The sequence below is a fragment of the Balaenoptera acutorostrata genome, unplaced genomic scaffold (assembly GCF_949987535.1).
Source record: "Balaenoptera acutorostrata unplaced genomic scaffold, mBalAcu1.1 scaffold_606, whole genome shotgun sequence".
Lineage (NCBI taxonomy): Eukaryota > Metazoa > Chordata > Mammalia > Artiodactyla > Balaenopteridae > Balaenoptera > Balaenoptera acutorostrata.
This window is the reverse complement of record NW_026646305.1, coordinates 25,771-48,495: the sequence shown is the minus strand read 5'-3', so window position 1 is coordinate 48,495 and position 22,725 is coordinate 25,771. Positions and strand designations below refer to the sequence as shown.

Genomic DNA, 22,725 nt, shown 5'->3' with positions numbered 1-22,725 from the left:
CTTTAACCACCCCTTGTAAAACTGTCCTCCTCCCCAGCCCATTACACCTTCATTTTCTTTCTTAGTGTTCTCACTACCTGATGTTATTCTTGTGTCGTCAGCCCCCAGGCACCTCTAGAAAGTAAGGACCTGAGTTAGGATACGGGTTTTGTCTTGTCTAACCACTGTTTGTCCTGCCTCTGGAATGGTGCCTAATAATCACGTTTCAGTGTACCCAAAACCAGTTAAGTTTCTCCCAATTTTCCCACATCATCTAAGATTTCTTCTAATGCTGTCTTTTGATGTGTCTGTCACCTAAGACCAGAGTTAATTTCAGATCTCTTAGAGTAGTAGTTTAGTGACTCAGAATCAAAGACACAAGACAGGTTACCAAGAACCACGAAAACCTAAAAGAGGAAATCTAATGTTCAGTGAAAAATCAATGGTAACTTTAATTTGGGAAAAGAACATTTAATGTTAAAATACCTTTAGTACACTCAAAATGGATTAGAGACCTAAGTATAAGACTGGACACTATAAAACTCTTAGAGGAAAACATAGGAAGAACACTCTTTGACATAAATCACAGCAAGATCTTTTTTGATCCACCTCCTAGAGTAATGGAAATAAAAACAAAAATAAACAAGTGGGACCTAATGAAACTTCAAAGCTTTTGCACAGCAAAGGAAACCATAAACAAGACGAAAAGACAACCCTCAGAATGGGAGAAAATATTTGCAAATGAATCAACGGACAAAGGATTAATCTCCAAAATATATACACAGCTCATTCAGCTCAATATCAAAGAAACAAACACCCCAATCCAAAAATGGGCAGAAGACCTAAATAGACATTTCTCCAAAGAAGACATACAGACGGCCACGAAGCACATGAAAAGATGCTCAACATCACTAATTATTAGAGAAATGCAAATCAAAACTACAATGAGGTATCACCTCACTCCTGTTAGAATGGGCATCATCAGAAAATCTACAAACAACAAATGCTGGAGAGGGTGTGGAGAAAAGGGAACCCTCTTGCACTGTTGGTGGGAATGTAAATTGATACAGCCACTATGGAGAACAATATGGAGGTTCCTTAAAAAACTAAAAATAGAATTACCATATGACCCAGCAATCCCACTACTGGGCATATACCCAGAGAAAACCGTAATTCAAAAAGACACATGCACCCGAATGTTCATTGCAGCACTATTTACAATAGCCAGGTCATGGAAGCAACCTAAATGCCCATCAACAGACGAATGGATAAAGAAGTTGTGGTACATATATACAATGGAATATTACTCAGCCATAAAAAGGAACGAAATTGAGTCATTTGTTGAGACGTGGATGGATCTAGAGACTGTCCTACAGAGTGAAGTAAGTCAGAAAGAGAAAAACAAATATCGTATATTAATGCATGTATGTGGAACCTAGAAAAATGGTACAGATGAGCCAGTTTGCAGGGCAGAAGTTGAGACACAGATGTAGAGAATGGACATATGGACACCAAGTGGGGGAAACTGCGGTGAGGTGGGGATGGTGGTGTGCTGAATTGGGCGATTGGGATTGACATGTATACACTGATGTGTATAAAACTGATGCCTAATAAGAACCTGCAGTATAAAAAAACAAACAAAACAACTAATACTAAACTTTCATTGGGTTATTTGTATGGAAATATGTTAATATAAATGTTTCAGACATTACATGAAATTTCTAAAAATCTTATATTTGTATTTGTATGGAAATATGTATGGAAATATGTTAATATAAATGTTTCAGACATTAAAAAATACCTTTACTACAAAATGACTCACCCTATGAATTTAATTAAGTCGTAAGACAAAGTGTACAATCAGAATGCTATAGGGAAGTATCAATACAATGCATCCGTTTTTATCTGTGTCCCCTGAATAAAGCATTAGAATGGGATTATAAAAGATGCTCAACCATAAAGGCTGGGTAAATGAATTATGCTCCAACCATTCGATGGCACAGTAAACAGTTGGTAAAAGGCAGGCTGTAGAGCTGTGCGCAGTTGCATGGAAATACATCACCCTGGAGCACTCTCTAGGTGTCAGCACAGTTCCAGGAGCTTCATGTCGTTACTTTTGTTTATAACAAAAAGTTACAAAGTGGCACATAAAGAACAATCCCATCTTTGTAAAATAAACACAGTGCTATGTTTATATGCATACAAAAGGTTCAGAAAGAATCAACACCAAAATATTAATAAAAATTCTGGATATTCTGAGTGTGAGTGAAGGACTTTTCTGTGTTTTCTAAATCTTTTACATCAAACGTTTATTAATACTGTCACCAAAAAAAGGAAAGATCTGTTGCTCAGAGGTTTTTCCACATCATATTGCCAATTCCTTCCCTACCCACTCTTCAGGGGGATGGGAGGTAGGGGTCACTTGAGAGAGCACCTTTCACCAGAAAATTAGCAAAGCTCCTAAGGTCAGAACATAAAGGCTGTATGAAAAGTTGATGAATAAACATAAAATCAGATAACAGGACCGTAGCATCTTATTTTCTATTATGACACTACCATCAGTTATATTAGATATACTGTTAAAGACAAAGTAGTAAAAAATTCTTTTGAGTCTATCTGAAATCTATACTACGTTCTTAGGAGTTACTTTTTTGAGATGGCTTGAAGAAATCATGTTCTTCTCCAGTGTTTCTGAAGAACAAGACAGAGCATCATTTATGTACGATTTTCTCTAAGTAACCAAATAATTCTTCCCTGTAGAAAAGCCAAAATGTTTTATATCTGAGTAGGTATTTCTCAGTTTCCAGGGAAACTGATACAAAATTGTCTGAAATAAAGACATTAAGAGCAAACTTCCAATGTGCCTGTACTTTATATTTGGTGTTCTGACCTTGTTTCTATGGAAACTTAATTAATAGGCAAATGCTGAAATTGAGGTTTCTCTTATCACTTTATTGAATGCCCCCCCAAAAAAGACAAATTGAAATGAAATTTTAACAATCATGTTAAACATAAAAAAGTAAATTCTGTACTCATGAACTCTATTTTTCCAGTTCCTGATTTAGCACTCCTTCCTTATCATACATAGTCATATGCTAAATGCTTAGTACCTTACCTGCCCGCTTACCAGCTTCCCCTAATGTCCCTCTGTCCAGGGCATTCTCGGCTTCAATTGGATTTCACCAGAACAAACTCTTTAAATTATATCAACGTGTTTACCTGACTGATAAATTTAGGCTATTTCATGACTTCTACTTTTATTCATATCCATTGCAATGTATGTACAGACAGAGAATGGAGAGGTAAATGTTGCTTCTGAGTTGTGTACAATAAACTGGAATGGCAATAATCAAAACTGGAGTATGCTGAGATAGGCCTAACTTATGGATAAATTATAAAATATAAGGTGCACTCTAAACAGTTTCTTAAGCATCCCAAGAACTGAATTTGGCATATCTACCACCTCCCAAGTCTGTCTCTTCTGTTCAGTAGCTGTGTTACACAGTCATTTCAGATCTCCAAGTCTTGGCTACTTCATCGGCAACAGAGGGAGAATATATACGGGCCTTATTTGTAGATGGAAGGGCCAAGTGAAATACACAAGAAAATGCATTGTAAATCTGAAAAGAATCCTATAAAGGTCCAATTTTCGTCTCTCATCCTACACTAGCCAACTACTAACTGTTTTTAAAAATCATTTAGAGGCTTACCTTATACCAACAAGCAGAGCAGTTTTCACAAGTACTTACATGCTTTGTGTTTAAAGCTACAATTAATTCACATAATGTGTTCATTCTTTCACAATATCTAACTATTCTGAAAAGGGAGTACTTTCCACTTACAAAGCCACGTCCATCATAAGGGTGAATCCACAGGCTTAATTATTCTAACTTTTAAAGAAATTAAATAAACCCAACTAAAATTTAAATAGAAGAGCTGTAAGACATTTCGTCTATGAAATAATGAAATAATCTCTGGCATTTCAATGAAACAAATGGGCCAGTGGGGCTTTAACATCTTTATGATACAATGTTTTATACTTCCAAGAACAGTCTTTATTAAAGTGCCACTATGCTACCCAGAATTTTTTTTTTTAACCTAGAGCCATCCCTTTCCAAAATTCTAGAGGCAAAAATCAAACATTTCCTCTCTTCTCTCTCTCCTCTCCTCCCCGACAACACCCACCCCCAGCCACTTAGTCTTCAGAACTTTTACCTGAACATTCTTAAAGTTGAATAGTATTCTACTGGGCGGGGGGGGGGGGGGGGGGCGGAGGAGGGAGCCATGGAGACATTTTTCTGCAGGATGGATGTGGTGTGTTAACTCCCAAACCTTTATATCACAAATGACAATCTGAATCTGTTTTTTCTCCTTTGAAACTTCTGTCCAGCAGTCTCAGGAACCACCTCACCCCTCCCTTACAACAGGCAACGTGCAAAAGAAGTCGGTTAAGGCTGTGCAGCTGAAGACATACTTGTGTCAAGGTGGGAATTTAAAAGTAATCAGAACTCCATGGGGTCTCCTTTGGTAAAGAAAAAAAACCCAACAACTATTCTCTGCAGCCGTGGCAGTAACGTTTCACACCGTTCCCAGTTATTTTAAGCCCCTCTCCCACCATTTTCTTTCCTATCGTGTTCAAATTATAGTTAGAAGGGATAAAGTAGCTTCTATCAGGGCGACTGAAAACATTAAAATCCAAAGAATTTTAGTTAAGAACACCACACTGACTCTGTCCATCTCTATTTTGAATTTAAATGACAAATCCTCTAATGTTTGTCTTAATTGTCTCGAGTATCAACTACCTTAACGAACAGAAGTCTATCATCAGGCCCTTACCTAGTTCCTTCGCTTAGGTACCATCTGGATAGGGAGACGGGATGGATACGCCGAAGTTAGAGTATTTAAGTTTTCATTAAGAAAAGAGAGAATACACCAGAAAGTCTCTGCTAAGTCCCACGAGATGTTAAATAGAACCACGAACAGGAAGGGCTGCGGATTGGAGGGTCTCAGGCCGGGCTGGGAAATGGGAACGGGGGAAAGAATTGGGCATTCGGGTAGGGAAGAGGGAAGGAGACTGGCCGGACGCGACTGGTAAAGAATAAGGGGTGGGGACGCCAAGCAGAGCCAGCCTTCGTCCCCGGTGCCCAGCCCTGGGAGAGCCAACTCCGGGCAAGAAGGAACCCTAGGCGGCGTCTCCCTCCCGGGGGACCCTGGGGGCGGCGGAGGCCAGAGGTAAGCCCGAGAGCAGATGGCGCCTACCCCGCGAGGGGTGAGGCGCACCAGCCGCTTCTTACCTTCGGGCATCTCCCGGTCGCTGATGTGCTGCAGGTGGTGGCCTTCGCCACCTGCGAAATCCAACTCGGCGGGTTCCACGGTAGCCGCCGCCGGAGCTACTGCCACCGCGTTCCCAGCCGCCGCCTTGTAGACCTCAGACTCACAGTCCGGCTCCGCTGACCCCCTGCGCCGGCCCAACTTGGGGCTGGCATTGGGGGACAGGCAACAAGACAGAGAGTTCCCCATGGGGCGCCTTCACTCCTCGCCGCCGCTGCCTCCGCTCGTCCCCCGACTCCGCCGAGCTCAGAAGCCGCCCCCTCCCCCAACAATGGCGCGGCGGGCACTGGCAGCCCCGGGCTATGCCGGGGCTGTGCCGCACATGCAGACGCGACTTCGCCCGCCGCTCTCCTGTCCGCCCAGCCGCCGGGCCCCGGGCAGGGGCGGCCGCACCCCCGCCGCCGCCGCCGCCGCCTCCCCGGAGCCAACTAGTCTGTGAGGGCTGTGACCAGACCGGCTTATTTAAAATGGGTGTGAACCAGACAAGCGCTGAGACACGCAGCCACTGCAGGGAGAGAGCGCAGCCGGAACTCCTCCTCCTTCCGCCACCGCCTGCCCGACTGAAAGTAGCTAGCCCGGCCGGCCCTTGCCTACCGGAATGTGTCCTTCGGTCACCTGGTTACGACGGACCAATCACGACCAGAGTTCCCTCAGAGCACAGGCATGTGACTCACAATGCCCCGCCCCCGCCCGCGGCTGCCCCGCCCCCCGAGCGGCACGCCCCGGACTCTGGTTTCCATTCATCTCTCGCACTCCAAGCTTTCCAGTCCTGCGGGAAGCGCCGTGGGAGTTTGTTAATCGAAGCCGTCCTGAGTCAGTGGGCTCTGTAGAAAGCCCCTATTCCTAAAATGCCAGTTCAGTTAGCAACTCGGTTTCACCGGGTCGACAGTTGACTCATTTGATGTATTGCTCAACGAACTTAGTTTCACCCCAATTTTTGACCGTTTTTTATAACTGAATGCTCCTCCGGTCTTGCCTTCCAAAGACTGTTAGTTTCCGCCTACAGTTTAACCATAGCAACCCCCGGGGCCCTGGTCCTACTCTCAATAAAGAGCTGTGGCTGTGTCTTGAATGAGACTCGAGGACACGTCACCCCTCCACTTCCTCATCAGTAAATTAGGTACCGAACTCCTCCCTACCACCTCTGAGGCGCTGGGATTCAGCAACTCGCTTTTCTCGCCTGTCTCTCTCTTCCACGGCAGGAGTTTCCAGGTTTCCCTACTTTAGCCAACAACAACGCATAAAGCACGATTTTCTCATACAAACTTGAGAGTCACAAAGTGAAGTACCACGGTCTTGATTTGATGAAGATGATAACGATAGTTAACATTTGGCAAACACTATGCGCCCGCCCCCGTTCCAAGTGAGGTACTCATTTAACCCTCGGGAACAAAATCCTCAGAAACCTTCATTTTACAGATTTTACAGAAGCTAAGTAACATTCCCAAGGTCACATGATTGCTCAGGGGTGTGGCCAGGATTTGATCCCTGATTGTGTGGATCCCCAAAGGCACCTTATTGTGATCATCAGAAAATAAAGGTAGAAGTCAAATTTGGTTGGAAGTGGCATAGTGTATCAGGATTTTCTTTTTTTAAGGAGGAACAATTTTTTGATGTGGATTTTAAAATACTTTCCCTTCATGCCACATTGATTAGTCCCTCCTACATGCCAGGCACCCGTGTGTGAAAAATAGTCCTGCCCTCAGTGACCTCAGGCACGGTGAGAAAACAAAGGCTTAGAAAGCCCAATAGTCTGAGGTCACACTGCTGCAAAGTACTTAAACCTGAAATTCAAACCTAGATCTATTAACCCCAAGTAGATGCTGGGGTAAAGAGCTTGGTTTTCTTCCCAGAAACCTGAGAGCCATTGAATGTTGTGAAGTTAAGGAGTCACTATCAGGTGGTTTGTAGTGAGGTCACGCTTGAGAATAAGTAGGACTGATGGAAGCAACAAAACCCATTAAGAGACTTTATATTCATCTAAGAGAGGAGTGAGGGTTCAAACTAAAGGCAGTGGCAGAGATTGGAGTGGAGGGAAAGGATCTGAGGTCATTTGGGAGGTAGAATAGAAGTGCTCAGTGACTAGATATGGAGCAGGAAGGGGAAAAGAGAAGCAAAAATGGCTGCTAGGGTTCTGGCTTAGGGAACTATGTAGAGTGTGGTTACTTTTTCTTAGATAGTGCAGGAAAAGGAAGAGGTTTGGGAAGGAAGATCATTTTGGGTTCTCTTAAGCGGAACACGGAAATGGAGCTCTCTGGTTGAAAGTAAGCCTCTGCAGGCTAAGTCCATTTTGTGATATCCCAACTTATGTTTTCAAAAATAACACATTAAATCAATTTAAAAATGTGATTGGGGAAATTCCCTAATGTTGACAGCTAAGAATATCACATTTTTCATGGAGCAACTTGGAATCTATGGTTTTAGTAAATGAGGCATCCTATGTAAAATAAAACTGGTAAATGAGAGCTCTACCCACCACCAGAGCCTCCCATCAAGCCTCTTAGATAGCCTCAACCACCAGAGGGCAGACAACAGAAGCAAGAAAAACTACAATCCTGCAGCCTGTGGACCAAAAACCACAGTTACAGAAAGACAGAGAAGATGAAAAGGCAGAGGGCTATGTACCAGATGAAGGAACAAGAAAAAACCCCAGAAAAACAACTAAATGAAGTGGAGATAGGCAACCTTCCAGAAAAAGAATTCAGAATAATGATAGTGAAGATGATCCAGGACCTCGGAATAAGAATGGAGGCAAAGATTGAGAAGATGCAAGAAATGATTAACAAAGACCTAGAAGAATTAAAGAACAAACAAACAGAGATGACCAATACAATAACTGAAATGAAAACTACACTACAAGGAATCAATAGCAGAATAACTGAGGCAGAAGAACGCATAAGTGACCTGGAAGACAGAATGGTGGAATTCACTGCTGCGGAACAGACTAAAGAAAAAAGAATGAAAAGAAATGAAGACAGCTTAAGAGACCTCTGGGACAACATTAAACGCAACAACATTCGCATTATAGGGGTCCCAGAAGGAAAAGAGAGAGAGAAAGGACCAGAGAAAATATTTGAAGAGATTATAGTCGAAAACTTCCCTAACATGGGAAAGGAAATAGCCACCCAAGTCCAGGAAGCGCAGAGAGTCCCATACAGAATAAACCCAAGGAGAAACACGCCGAGACACATAGTAATCAAAGTGGCAAAAATTAAAGACAAAGAAAAATTACTGAAAGCAGCAAGGGAAAAACGACAAATAACATACAAGGGAACTCCCATAAGGTTAACAGCTGATTTCTCAGCAGAAACTCTGCAAGCCAGAAGGGAGTGGCATGATATACTTAAAGTGATGAAAGGGAAGAACCTACAACCAAGATTACTCTACCCGGCAAGGATCTCATTTAGATTTGATGGAGAAATCAAAAGCTTTACAGACAAGCAAAAGCTAAGAGAATTCAGCACCACCAAACCAGCTCTACAACAAATGCTAAAGGAACTTCTCTAAGTGGGAAACACAAGAGAAGAAAAGGACCTACAAAAACAAACCCAAAACAATTAAGAAAATGGTCATAGGAACATACATATCGATAATTACCTTAAACGTGAATGGATTAAATGCCCCAACCAAAAGACATAGACTGGCTGAATGGATACAAAAACAAGACCCATATATATGCTGTCTACAAGAGACCCACTTCAGACCTAGGGACACACACAGACTGAAAGTGAGGGGATGGAAAAAGATATTCCATGCAAATGGAAATCAAAAGAAAGCTGGAGTAGCTATACTCATATCAGATAAAATAGACTTTAAAATAAAGAATGTTACAAGAGACAAGGAAGGACACTACATAATGATCCAGGGATCAATCCAAGAAGAAGATATAACAATTATAAATATATATGCACCCAACATAGGAGCACCTCAATACATAAGGCAACTGCTAACAGCTATAAAAGAGGAAATCGACAGTAACACAATAATAGTGGGGGACTTTAACACCTCACTTACACCAATAGACAGATCATCCAAAATGAAAATAAATAAGGAAACAGAAGCTTTAAATGACACAATAGACCAGAGAGATTTAATTGATATCTATAGGACATTCCATCCAAAAACGGCAGATTACACGTTCTTCTCAAGTGCGCACGGAACATTCTCCAGGATAGATCACATCTTGGGTCACAAATCAAGCCTCAGTAAATTTAAGAAAATTGAAATCATATCAAGCATCTTTTCTGACCACAGCGCTATGAGATTAGAAATGAATTACAGGGAAAAAAACATAAAAAAGACAAACACATGGAGGCTAAACAATACGTTACTAAATAACCAAGAGATCACTGAAGAAATCAAACAGGAAATAAAAAAATACCTAGAGACAAATGACAATGAAAACACGACAACCCAAAACCTATGGGATGCAGCAAAAGCGGTTCTAAGAGGGAAGTTTATAGCTATACAAGCCTACCTAAAGAAACAAGAAAAATCTCAAGTAAACAATCTAACCTTACACCTAAAGAAACTAGAGAAAGAAGAACAAACAAAACCCAAAGTTAGCAGAAGGAAAGAAATCATAAAGATCAGAGCAGAAATAAATGAAATAGAAACAAAGAAAACAATAGCAAAGATCAATAAAACTAAAAGTTGGTTCTTTGAGAAGATAAACAAAATTGATAAGCCATTAGCCAGACTCATCAAGAAAAAGAGGGAGAGGACTCAAATCAATAAAATCAGAAATGAAAAAGGAGAAGTTACAACAGACACTGCAGAAATACAAAACATCCTAAGAGACTACTACAGGCAACTTTATGCCAATAAAATGGACAACCTGGAAGAAATGGACAAATTCTTAGAAAGGTATAACCTTCCAAGACTGAATCAGGAAGAAACAGAAAATATGAACAGACCAATCACAAGTAATGAAATTGAAACTGTGATTAAAAATCGTCCAACAAACAAAAGTCCAGGACCAGATGGCTTCACAGGTGAATTCTATCAAACATTTAGAGAAGAGCTAACACCCATCCTTCTCAAACTCTTCCAAAAAATTGCAGAGGAAGGAACACTCCCAAACTCATTCTATGAGGCCACCATCACCCTGATACCAAAACCAGACAAAGACACTACAAAAAAAGAAAATTACAGACCAATATCACTGATGAATATAGATGCAAAAATCCTCAACAAAATACTAGCAAACAGAATCCAACAACACATTAAAAGGATCATACACCACGATCAAGTGGGACTTATCCCAGGGATGCAAGGATTCTTCAATATACGCAAATCAGTCAATGTGATACACCATATTAACAAATTGAAGAATAAAAACCATATGATCATCTCAATAGATGCAGAAAAAGCTTTTGACAAAATTCAACACCCATTTATGATAAAAACTCTCCAGAAAGTGGGCATAGAGGGAACCTACCTCAACATAATAAAGGCCATATATGAAAAACCCACAGCAAACATCATTCTCAATGGTGAAAAGCTGGAAGCATTTCCTCTAAGATCAGGAACGAGACAAGGATGTCCACTCTCACCACTATTATTCAACATAGTTCTGGAAGTCCTAGCCGCGGCAATCAGAGAAGAAAAAGAAATAAAAGGAATACAAATTGGAAAAGAAGAAATAAAACTGTCACTGTTTGCGGATGACATGATACTATACATAGAGAATCCTAAAACTGCCACCAGAAAACTGCTAGAGCTAATCAATGAATTTGGTAAAGTTGCAGGATACAAAATTAATGCACAGAAATCTCTTGCATTCCTATACACTAACAATGAAAGATCAGAAAGAGAAATTAAGGAAACAATCCCATTCACCATTGCAACAAAAAGAGTAAAATACCTAGGAATAAACCTACCTAGGGAGACAAAAGACCTGTACTCACAAAACTATAAGACACTGATGAAAGAAATCAAAGATGACACAAACAGATGGAGAGATATACCATGTTCTTGGATTGGAAGAATCAATATGGTGAAAATGACTATACTACCCAAAGCAATCTACAGATTCAATGCAATCCCTATCAAAATACCAGTGGCATTATTTACAGAACTAGAACAAAAAACCTGAAAACTTGTAGGAGACACAAAAGACCCCAAATAGCCAAAGCAGTCTTGAGGGAAAAAAACAGAGCTGGAGGAATCAGACTCCCTTACTTCAGACTATACTACAAAGCTACAGTAATCAAGACAATATGGTACTGGCACAAAACCAGAAATATAGATCAATGGAACAGGATAGAAAGCCCAGAGATAAACCCACACACCTATGGTCAACTAATCTATGACAAAGGAGGCAAGGATATAAAATGGAGAAAAGACAGTCTCTTCAATAAGTGGTGCTGGGAAAACTGGACAGCTACTTGTAAAAGAATGAAATTAGAACACTCCCTAACACCATACACAAAAATAAACTCAAAATGGATTAGAGACCTAAATGTAAGACCGGACACTATAAAACTCTTCGAGGAGACATAGGAAGAACACTCTTTGACATAAATCACAGCAAGATCTTTTTTGGTCCACCTCCTAGAGTAATGGAAATAAAAACAAAAATAAACAAATAGGACCTAATGAAACTTAAAAGTTTTGCACAGCAAAGGAAACTACAAACAAGACGAAAAGACAACCCTCAGAATGGGAGAAAATATTTGCAAATGAATCAACGGACAAATGATTAATCTCCAAAATATATAAACAGCTCATGCAGCTCAATATTAACAAAAAACAAACAACCCAATCAAAAAATGGGCAGAAGACCTAAATAGACATTTCTCCAAAGAAGACATACAGATGGCCAAGAAGCACATGAAAAGCTGCTCAACATCACTAATTATTAGAGACATGCAATCAAAACTACATTGAGGTATCACCTTACGCCGGTCAGAATGGGCATCCTCAGAAAATCTACAAACAACAAATGCTGGAGAGGGTGTGGAGGAGAGAGAACTCTCTTGCACTGTTGGTGGGAATGTAAATTGATACAGCCGCTATGGAGAACAGTATGGAGGTTCCTAAAAAAACGAAAAATAGAATTACCACATGACCCAGCAGTCCCACTACTGGGCATATACCCACAGAAAACCGTAATTCAAAAAGACACATGCACCCCAATGTTCACTGCAGCACTATTTACAATAGGCAGGATATGGAAGCAACCTAAATACCCATCAGCAGACGAATGGATAAAGAAGATGTGGTACATATATACAATAGAATATTACTCAACCATAAACAGGAACGAAATTGGGTCATTTGTAGTGACGTGGATGGATCTACGTCATACAGAGTCTGTCATACAGAGTGAAGTTAAGTCAGAAAGAGAAAAACAAATATCGTATATTAACGCATATATGTGGAACCTCGAAAAACCAGTTTGCAGGGCAGAAATAGAGATACAAGTGTAGAGAACAAGGGGGGGAGAGTGGTGGGGGGGTGTTCTGGTGGGATGAATTGGGAGACTGGGAGTGACATGTATACACTAATATGTATAAAATGGATAACTAAGAAGAACCTGCTGTATAAAAAAAATAAATAAAATAAAATACAAAAATTAAAAAAAAAAAATAGAGAAGTCACCCTGCTCCTTGTGTGTATCCTGCCTTGTGGCTGAAGCCCCTGGCACCACGGGGCAGAGCATGCCTGGACCATGTTGAATTGCTGAGAGCTCTTGGGGCTGGCAGGGACATATGACAGGGGCAGGGACTGGGGTGCTGGGGCAGCTGGGACCAGGAGTTCCAGAGATTTCAGGAGTTGCAGGAGTGAGCTCAGCCAGCTCCCCACAAAGAGGAGCCTTGGTCCCAGGCAAGGGAGAGAAGGTACGAAATCAGGCTCAGACCTGCAGTCATTTCTTGAAGTTTGCAGCTCATGGCTCACCATCACCTCTCTCTCCATCAGTACCCCTGACCTGTCTTGAGGGTTTCCGTTTCTGCACAGATGATATTTCCAACAAACTGGCCTTGAAGTTCTCATGCCTCACTTCCAAAGATCTTGAACTCTCTGCCACACACACCCAAGGTCATACACTAGGCCCATGCTGGCCACTATAGGAACCACTAGCCATGTGTGCTATTTAAATCTTAGTTAATTAAAATGAAATAAAATTTAAAACTCAGGTCCTCAGTCCCACGGCCCACATTTCAGGGACTCGATAGTCGCATGTGGCTAGTGGCTACCATACTGGATCACGCAGAGAGCATGCTTACCACCGCAGAAAGGTGTATTGGACGGTGCTGCCCTAGACCCTGTCACTAACAGAAACTGCCCCCTTTCTATTACCAATGTCCAGCACCCCCCTAGAGACTCCCACCTCCTCCTTGTATAGACTCTGACTCTAATGCAGCCTTCAACCACAATGGGATTTTCAAGCTCTGTCCAGGGACACCTCAGAGATACTGAGGGGTCGGTTCCAGACCACCGCAAGAAAGCGAATATCACGTGAAGTTTTTGGTTTCCACTGCATATAAAAGTTATGTTTATACTATACTCTAGTCTACTAAATGTGCAATAGCCTTTTGTTTAAAAAGACAAGGAGTATACCTTAATTTAAAAATACTTTATTGCTAAAAATGTGAACCAATATCTGCCAATGCTAGGTTGCTACAAACCTTCAACTTGTAAAAAACGCAGTATCTGCAAAGTACGATAAAATGAGGTCTGCCCATATTAGTTTCCTGAGGCTGCTGTAACCAACTACCACAAACTGTGTTGATTCTCTCATGGTCCCTCACAGTTCTGGAGGTCAGAAGTCCAAAATCAAGGTGTAGGCAGGGCCAGGCTCTCTCTGAAAGCTCTAGGGGAGGATCCTTCCTTGCCTCTTTCTAGCATCATTGTCTAGGGGTTGCCAACAATCCTTGGCTTGTGGCTGCATGACTCCAATCTGTCTCTGGCTCCACCACTGCCACCCTAGTCACTATCACCTCTATGGAAAATGTACGGCAGTTCCTGAGAAAATTAAAAATAGAAAACCATATGATCCAGCAATCCCATTTCTGGATATATATCCAAAGAAATGGAAAGCGGGGTCTTGAAGAGATATTTGCACCCCCGTGTTCACAGCAGCATTGATCACAATTGCCAAGAGGCGGAAGCAACCCAAGTGTCCATCAACGGATGAATGGATGATCACCATGTGGTATATACACACAATAGAATATCATTCAGCCTTACACAGCAAGTTCTGACAGACAGGTGAACCTTGGGAACGTTATGCTAAGTACAATAAACTAGTCACAAAAAGACAAACACGGTATGATACCACCTCCGTGGAATTTAGATTAGATTAGTCAAATTTTTAGAGCCAGAAGGAACTGTGGTTGCCAGGACCTGGGGGCAGGAGGACATGGGTAGTTAATGTTTAATGTGTACAGAGTTTCACTTTGGGCAGATGAAGAGAGTTCTGGAGGTTGGCTGCATGGTAATGCGAATATAGTCAACAGTACTGAACTGCATGCTGACAAATGGTTACCTTGGTAAATTTAATGCTGTGTGTATTCTATGGGCCCCGCCCCCCAAAATAAAACAAAAAGCCTGTGTCTTTTGCTGCCCTGGCCCCAGGCTAGCCCCACCCTTACACGTGACACTGCTCTGCGAGGGTGTGTCCTGGGTGGACTTTAACAACCAGGCCCTGGGGCATCACGGGAGGAGGGAAAATGGAGAAATGGTACTCACCCGCCTTGAGTGCTATGGGGCCAAAAGGTCGGGCACGGCCAGTGGACTTAACCGGCAAGGAGCCGTGCCTGAGCCTGAGCCTGCGCCTGCCGGCTGCCCTGGAGCCTGAGCAGCACCTCCGTCCCTCCTAACAGAATATGACCTGGCTCTGGGAAAGCCCTAAGAGGGACCTCATCCTACACTGTGCTTAAAAGCAAACCATTCAAGGCCCAGAGAGGGCAAGTGACTGGTTCTGGGTCACTCAGCAAGTCAGAGGCAGAGCCAAGTCCTGAAGTGTGGCTCCTCTGATTCTAGAGCGTCATTTATTTCATCTCTCATGTATACTGTGCCCTTTTTCTGACAATGTGAGTGTCAGAGCGATTCTATCAGGAACGTGGGCCTGACACTGACAACTCAGAAGGCTGAATTAAGCAGTGGGGAGTTGGGTGAGGGCCCGTGGATTGATGGTCAGGGATCAGTTACCTGCTTTACGGGAGAAATTGCTGCCTCCATCCTTGGGTGGGTCTCTGGGGTCAGAGCCAGATCCATCTGGCCCCTGGGGTGGCCCCTGTGGTGGCTTGCCAGGAGAACCATCAGAGGCCTGGTTGGATGACTGGGAAGGTTCATCCTCCTCTGGAAAAACAAAAAAAAGAGGTGGGGGAGCTCCCAGCAGGGTGGGCAGCTGAGGGACCAGAGGCCCCACACGGTGCCCTCCACCATCTCCCGAAACTCCCAAGAACTCTGATGTTGGGAGGGGACCTCAATGGCAGCTGTGCTAAGAGGTGACAAAGATGCTTGGAGGTGAACCCAAGGAGAAGACAGAGAGAGGGAGACCCAGCACCAACGCGGAGCTGGCAGGTTCCAGACTTCACAGAGCAGGAGTGTGAGGCCCAGGAGGTTAGAGACCTGATGGGGCACAGTGCACCTGGTGGCAGCTCCAGGCCAGAACCCAGATCCCCTCCGCCCTGGTTCAGGTACCCCAAGCCCTGGGCCACCCCGCCCTCTGGAGCTTCCCTAGGGCACTCACCATCAGAGGGGGATTCCGGCCGGAAGGGGTCAATGGCATCTCCTCCCCCGCTCTCTATGGCTTTAGCTGACATCTTGGAGGCAGTGTGGGAACACTAGGTGCAGAGCCAAGGACACCACTATCTTTCCGAGAAACAGAGTGTGAAAATCAGAAGTGCTCTGCCTGATTTATGATGGACTGGCGGGGGGAGGGCAGGGGCACCTCTCTGTTGCCCCAGACTTGTCCTCTGTCCTACAGGAGCCTGCGGGCACTTCCAGCCTGCCCCCCAAATCTGCACAGACCACAGCTTTTAAAGTTAATAATGACTTTACTTGGCTCCCTGATCTCCAGAATCCTGTTCACGTCTAATAATCCATCTCTGCCCCGCCCACTGCCCACCCAGCCTAAGTCTTAGGGCTTCAGAGTGACCTGGGTTGATACAAGACTGGAGGTTCCCAAAGTCTCCTGGTAAAGGTGGGCTCAAGCCCCTTCCCAGCACACTCACCTCTGGTCACAGTGACAGCAGCCCTGGATGGAAGCAGAGAGGGATACAGTGAGTGGAGTCCTGTTGCTCTCTCCCCTCCCCCACCTCCTACGGCCCTGCCTACCCTGCGAGGTCACTGTCTGGGAAGGAAGAGCAGTGTCAGAAGTTCTGCAGGTAGTGAGGCTGCTGAGGACGCCAGCTGGGTGTTAACGTCCCCTACTGTGACTGTGTTACTGTCAGCTTCCCCTTTCATGGCCCTTAGCATTTGCCTTATGTAGTGAGTTGCCCCTATGTTGGGGGCATAAATATTTACAATTGTTATATCTTCGTCTAGGATTGATCCCTCGGTCATTATGCAGTGAAGAGTCTTTATTTTACTTTATTTATTTATGCGATCCGTCAGCATTAGCTCGTTTAATTCGGTGATTACCCTATGGCGTAGGTAGCGTTATTACTCCCAATTTACAAATGATGACACTGAAACCAGACATACTAAGTCACATGCCAAAAGCTCACCCACTAAGCAGCAGCCAAGAAGCATTCAAACACTGGAAGTGTGGTCCCGGAGCCCATAGGCCTAACCACCACTCTATGCTAATCTTTACCAGGTACATGTGCTGATATTAATGTCAGGATCAACAGCAGCTAACATTTAGGAAGTGCCACCTGGCTTTCTAAACTCCTCACACGTAATAACTTATTTCACCTTAATAAGAACTTAAGAAGTCGATACTGTAATAACTGCCATTTAACAAATGAAAAAATTGAGGCACAAAGACACTAAATAACTTGCTCAAGGGTACACAGCTGGGATTTAAGTCCAGGCAGGACTTAATTACCACACTCTTTTATTTCTCTACAAGCAGGGTAATCATTTTACATGCTAAACTTATGATGCCCATTTCATGGAAGAAACTAAGACTCTAACCTGCCAATACTAAGTAGCCTGCCCAACTCAAAAAGAAAGGGGCTATCAGATATTTGACATCAGACAGTGTCAAGAGGTTTTGGAGAATAACTCTCACCACAGTGTTCCAAAAGTGGCAGCAGCCAGTTGGTCACTAGATGCTCGTGGTATTCTCTGTTGCGTGAGGCCTTGGGACCAACAATTCCTCCTCCCTCAACCCTTGCTTTAAAAATTCCCCACTCAATGTTGGGAGATGCCTACAAATTCCCTGATGTCCCTACCTGGTAATGGATGACATGCTGGACTTTAGGAATATCCAGGCCCCGAGCTGCCACATCTGTTGCCAGGAGAACACAACTGTGGTGGAGAGAGAAAGCTCATTAATAATAACTAACGGCTATCATTTATCAAATTCTTACCACTGAGTACTCTAAACACAACAATCCTTACAAACACTCTACGAGACAATACTATTACATATGTCCCTTTGACAGATAAAGAAGCTGAGGCTCAGAGAGATTAACTTCCCAAGGTATATATATGGCTGTTCAGTTGTGGAGCCAGGATCCAAACCTGGGTTTCACTGGCCGCAATCGACAAGCCACACACTCTGCAATAATAAAGACTACCTCAAGTGCATTAAATGGGGCCATACTCTAGGTCGGTGACCTCATCTCCTATCACCCTCCCACTTAATTCCCTCCAGTCACACAGGCGTCCTTGCTCTCCTCGCTCTTCCTCAAACATGCCAAACCTGCTCTTGCCTCCCAGCCTGTGCACTTAGTGCACCTTAGGCCATAAAGGTCTTCCTCAGATATTCACATTTCCTTACTTTCTTCTACTCTCTGCTCAAATCTCACCTTATGAGAAAAGCCTCCCAGACCACACACCCACAGTCTGCACAACTCCCTATACAACTTTACTTCTTAGCACTTAGCACCACTTGACGAACTGCATACTTACTTCTCAGTTTATTACCTCCCTCCCCTGGGATGTAAACTCCATGACAGCAGGGACTTTGTACTACTCACTATTCTATTACCAGCCCCTAGAACAGTGCCAGGTTCACAGCAAGCACTCAGTAATATGTACTGGGTGATGTTTCTTAATGTATGTGTAGTTTGAGGGGAGTCAAAAGCACCTGACGTATGTCTTAAAAACTTAAGATTTTAGGCCCTTCAGGGTCCCCACTTCCTGTATCTCTGAGATAGGGCTGTGGAATATGATGCAAACTAAAGTTTGTAAAATATTAAACCACCGCTCTAAGTCAAGGTCAGCAAACTTTTTCTGTCAAGGGCCAGAGGGTAAACTATTTTTGGCTTTGTGGGTGACGTCTGTTGAAACTACTCAACTCTGCCATTATAGCACAAAAACAGCTATAGACGATACATAAATAGGCCTCGCTGTGTTCCGATAAAACTTTACTTATAAAAACAGGCAACAAGCCAGATCTGGCCCATGGGCTATCGTTTGCCAACTCCTGATCCAATGAACCACTAACTCTACTTACTAACATTCAGAGGGAAGTGAACCACTTGTTCTTGAAACTCATCTGTAACCGGTAACCTGACAAAACAATGTAGGCAGAAGCCAATTTAAAGCCCAGCTTCCCAGGCCCTCATTTTGACAATCTGCCCCGTGCTGCCTGCCTGACCATCACTCTGGCCCAAGAGCAGATGGACACGACAGCGTGAGCTCCGCAGTCTGACAGGCTGGTCTGAGGCCCAGCTCTACCACTTCCAAGCTGAGAAACCTTGGGCAAGCTTAAGTGCTTTTCTAAACCTTACTTTTTTTAATCTATAAAATAAGAATAATGACAAGTGGTAAGTATTAAAGCTAACATTTAGCAAGCTCATACCATGTGCCAAGCACTGTTCCGAACACTTCAAATGCATAAGTTCACTTACTCCTCAGAACAACCCTCTGCCATAACTTCTATTATTATACTGATTATGAGAAAACTGAAACACAAAGTAATCTGACCAGCTAGAAGTGACACAGCCAGGATTTGATCTCAAGCAGTCCGCTTCCAGTCTGTGCTCTTAACCATGACTCTATTCTTCTTCTCAAGGATGTTCCAAGTGAATGAATGTAATAATGTATCTAAAATGCAAGCACAATACTTAATCTGTTATTAAGTGTTCAATAATAATAGGTATTATTGTCACCATTACTCATTATTAAAGAAGTTTCTGTTGGGCATTCCCAGCAACCAAATGTACTAGATGAGAGTAAGCCTGCCTCACGCTGTGCAAAAAAAAAAAGGCTACCTTCTACCGATAAGGCTCCCACGAGAGAAGGTAGCTTCCCACCATCCTGGTGACCTAGACCCAATGGCTAATCTGTGCGCAGGCCTGACTTACTCCTCCAGATGGGCAAACTGCTCCAGGTTTCTGAGCCTCTGCTTCTGGTGCATGCAGGCATGTAGGGTCAGTGGCATGATATCCAGGACTTTGAGGAGCCCAGAGAGGCGTTTGATGCAGGAGATACTGTTGGCAAACACTAAGGTGCGGCCTGCATACTGCATCAGGAAGTAGTACAGATATAAGTCTTTCTCATCAGTCTCACAATGGATCTTGGTCTTTGTAAGTGTCTCTACCGTGGCCTCCTTTCTTGTAAGGTCGATGACCTTGGGCTTGCCCCTCATGCCAATCTTCTGCATGAGGAGGTCAAGTTTGGCAGTTTTGTCAATTTTCTTAGCGTGCTTCTTGTGAAGGATTCGAGCAGGAGCTTGATGTACCAGGGTCAGCGTGGCCGAAAAAACAAGTGTCTGTCTCTTTGGGTTGTACTGGGAATCACTGAGCATCTCTAGCAGCTTTGAGAGCTCAGCAAAGTGGCCTTTCTCAACCATGCGGTCAGCCTCATCGACCACCAGGCACCTACGGATCCAGACAGACCCACATCACCTGGTTAGCAGCAGGTAAGAGGAGTCATCCACAGCATACTCTACCACCCCACCACCCCCAGGGCCCTCAACCAATCTCCCTCACACATGCTCGGTTTTCTAAAGGCCCAAGTCTGGCTAGTACCACACCATGGCACTTTGTAACAGGGAGAAGGCACTGCACACTGTACCATGTCACCTCAGGTCCGCTTCAGAACAGGGGGTGGGGGCAAGGGGGAGGTACTGTTTCTCACCTGAGCTGCCGAAGGTTGCTCAAATGAGGGTGCTTTTCTTTAACTAGCTCCCACAGCCGGCCTGGAGTGGCAATCACAATCTCAGGCTGACGGTTCAGCATCCTCTGCTGTTTCTGTGTGGACATTCCACCAACCAAAATAGCAGTTTTAATGCCTATGGTACACAAAACAAAAGGGACACTGTTATTCAGACTAATTGCTCAGTTCTTCCAACGCCGACACAGGCGCCCCCAGATTAGTAAAGGCTGCCAGTCACCAGCACAGCTCCCCTCTCCAGGGGGGTGCTAAGAGCTGGCTTGCCCTGTTGATGCCATTGCTAGAGGGCTTACCAGGTCTTCTATGATCTAGGCCCTGACTATTTCCCCAACCTCATTTTTTTCTACTCTTTCCCCTCCAACCACACCAGTAGGGCTGGATTTGAACCCAGGCATGGTGACATCCAAAGCTCTGGAAAAAATGAGCAGTGGTGCACCACAGTGCTGGGAAAGATGTAACTTGTAGCTGTGACACACCTCCCCTAGGAGTTCCTTCCTGTCCATGCCCCTCAATTAAAATTAAACTGAATCTCCTCTGATGGCTAGTGTTCTCTTCTCCTCTCTAGTGGAGGACTTCGTAAGGTAGCCAGTATGGAAGGAACACAAAGGATCATGCAAGCAAAGTGTTTAGTAAAGTGCCTTGTAATACACAGTCAGAGCTTGATAAGTAACTGCTCCTTTTACTACAAAATTGAAACCCCGACTCTGCAGCCTTTCCCAAAGAATTCCCTGAAAAAGTTAAGTTCTAATGCCCTAAGGCAGGAGTCAGCAAACTTTTCCAACAGTAAACATTTTGGGCCCTGTGGGCTAAATGGTCTCTGTACAATTACTACCTCTATTCCACTCTGCATTGGTGATGCAAAAGTGACCATAGACATATGTAAATAAGTGGGTGTGGCAGCACTTTATTTACAAAAAAAAAAAAAAGAAACCCAAACAGTGGTTTGCCAAACACTGCCCCAAGTATCTACTGTATCCAGTAAGTTAACCAATTTCCTATGCAGCTAGAATAGCATTAGCTATGTGTTATCCTTGGGAGAATAAAGAATGTGTCACTCAAACAGTTTTCTGTCGGGCTTAATTCTCTGGCAGAAGAGAAAGGTTCCCTCTAGAGGGCGGGCACAGCTGATTCACCTCTGCCACCCCAGCTACTGGAATCCTTTCAGGCAACATTTATTAAACGGAATTAAACCTCACCTGTAAACTTGGCCACAGCATCAATGTGTTGTTTGACTTGAACGGCTAGCTCTCGAGTGGGAGTCAGAACCAGTCCAAGCAAAGGACGCCTTGGATGTGCAATTCTGCCACCCAATTCTTGTTTGAACTTTCTAGTCTGCTCTTCATCAAGCTTGTCCTCCTTGTTTTCATCCTGTTTGGGAATGGGCGTCTCCCTGATCAGGGAAGAAGGTCCTTCACCGGCATCATCATCATCATCATCATCATCATCATCATCATCATCATCACAGGAGGGCAGCACCTGGTTTGAGACTGTAGCTCCAATCTTGGCTCTTGCCTGGCTGCGTGGTGCTCTAGCCTTCGCTCCAGCCTCACTGGGCAGTGCTTCACCCTCAATTCCAATCTCAGCAGGCAAAGCTCCAGACTCAGTTCCAGCCCTGCCTGGTGATCCTGTCTCAACTCCAGCCTCATTACTGGTCTTCCCAAGTGGTGCTCCTGTGTTTCTTAGAGCTGGGATAGGCTTCTTCTTCACCTGCCACTGCAGCACCGCATGAATCATTGGAATGGCAAAGGCAAGAGTTTTCCCACTTCCTTAGAAGAACAACAAAAAACAAACAAAAAACAAACAAAAACAGTGTCAATCAACAGATGTACACACTTTTGCCTGAGGTTCTATCCTTTACACGGAATGAGGGACCCTGACATAGCCAAGTGCCACCCTGACCAATCCAAAGCTCCTTCTACCCTACACAGGTACGGTACCCCTACAGCTCTGCAACCAGAGGGCACCTGTAATTAGGAGTCTGAGGAAAAGTCTGACAGACTGGCATTGCGGGCTGAGGTCACCAATAAACTACAGACAAATGTCCAAACAATGAAACCCTATAGAGATGGGCAAGTTGTGTATGTGTGTGTGTGTGTGTGTTTGTTGCTCTTGTGAAGGAACACAAAATTGAAGGGTAAGGAATGAAAATCTATATAATACTTTCCCAAA

General features: G+C 43.8%; 2 protein-coding genes across 6 annotated transcripts in view; both read right to left on the bottom strand.

The window, feature by feature from the left end:
• The window catches only part of LOC130706873 (cyclin-Y-like protein 1), a 46,227-nt gene extending 30,091 nt beyond the window's left edge, over positions 1 to 16,136 (bottom strand). The window contains exons 1-2 of one of the 4 annotated variants that reach the window (XM_057539545.1): positions 16,013 to 16,129; positions 15,469 to 15,618 (exon numbers count right to left, since the gene is read on the bottom strand). In XM_057539545.1, the coding sequence (XP_057395528.1) occupies positions 15,469 to 15,618; positions 16,013 to 16,085 (223 nt within the window). In that variant the 5' untranslated portion in view covers positions 16,086 to 16,129. Of the gene's footprint in view, positions 1 to 5,273; positions 5,618 to 15,468; positions 15,619 to 16,012 lie in introns of those variants that run through there. The other 3 variants (XM_057539547.1, XM_057539544.1, XM_057539548.1) reach the window with 3 other exon arrangements.
• LOC130706872 (ATP-dependent RNA helicase DDX24-like) overlaps positions 16,021 to 22,725 on the bottom strand; it is a 13,975-nt gene continuing 7,270 nt past the window's right edge. The window contains exons 4-9 of one of the 2 annotated variants that reach the window (XM_057539542.1): positions 21,753 to 22,322; positions 20,521 to 20,674; positions 19,746 to 20,261; positions 17,664 to 17,739; positions 16,497 to 16,519; positions 16,021 to 16,134 (exon numbers count right to left, since the gene is read on the bottom strand). In XM_057539542.1, the coding sequence (XP_057395525.1) occupies positions 16,131 to 16,134; positions 16,497 to 16,519; positions 17,664 to 17,739; positions 19,746 to 20,261; positions 20,521 to 20,674; positions 21,753 to 22,322 (1,343 nt within the window). In that variant the 3' untranslated portion in view covers positions 16,021 to 16,130. Of the gene's footprint in view, positions 16,135 to 16,496; positions 16,520 to 17,341; positions 17,740 to 19,745; positions 20,262 to 20,520; positions 20,675 to 21,752; positions 22,323 to 22,725 lie in introns of those variants that run through there. The other variant, XM_057539543.1, reaches the window with a different exon arrangement.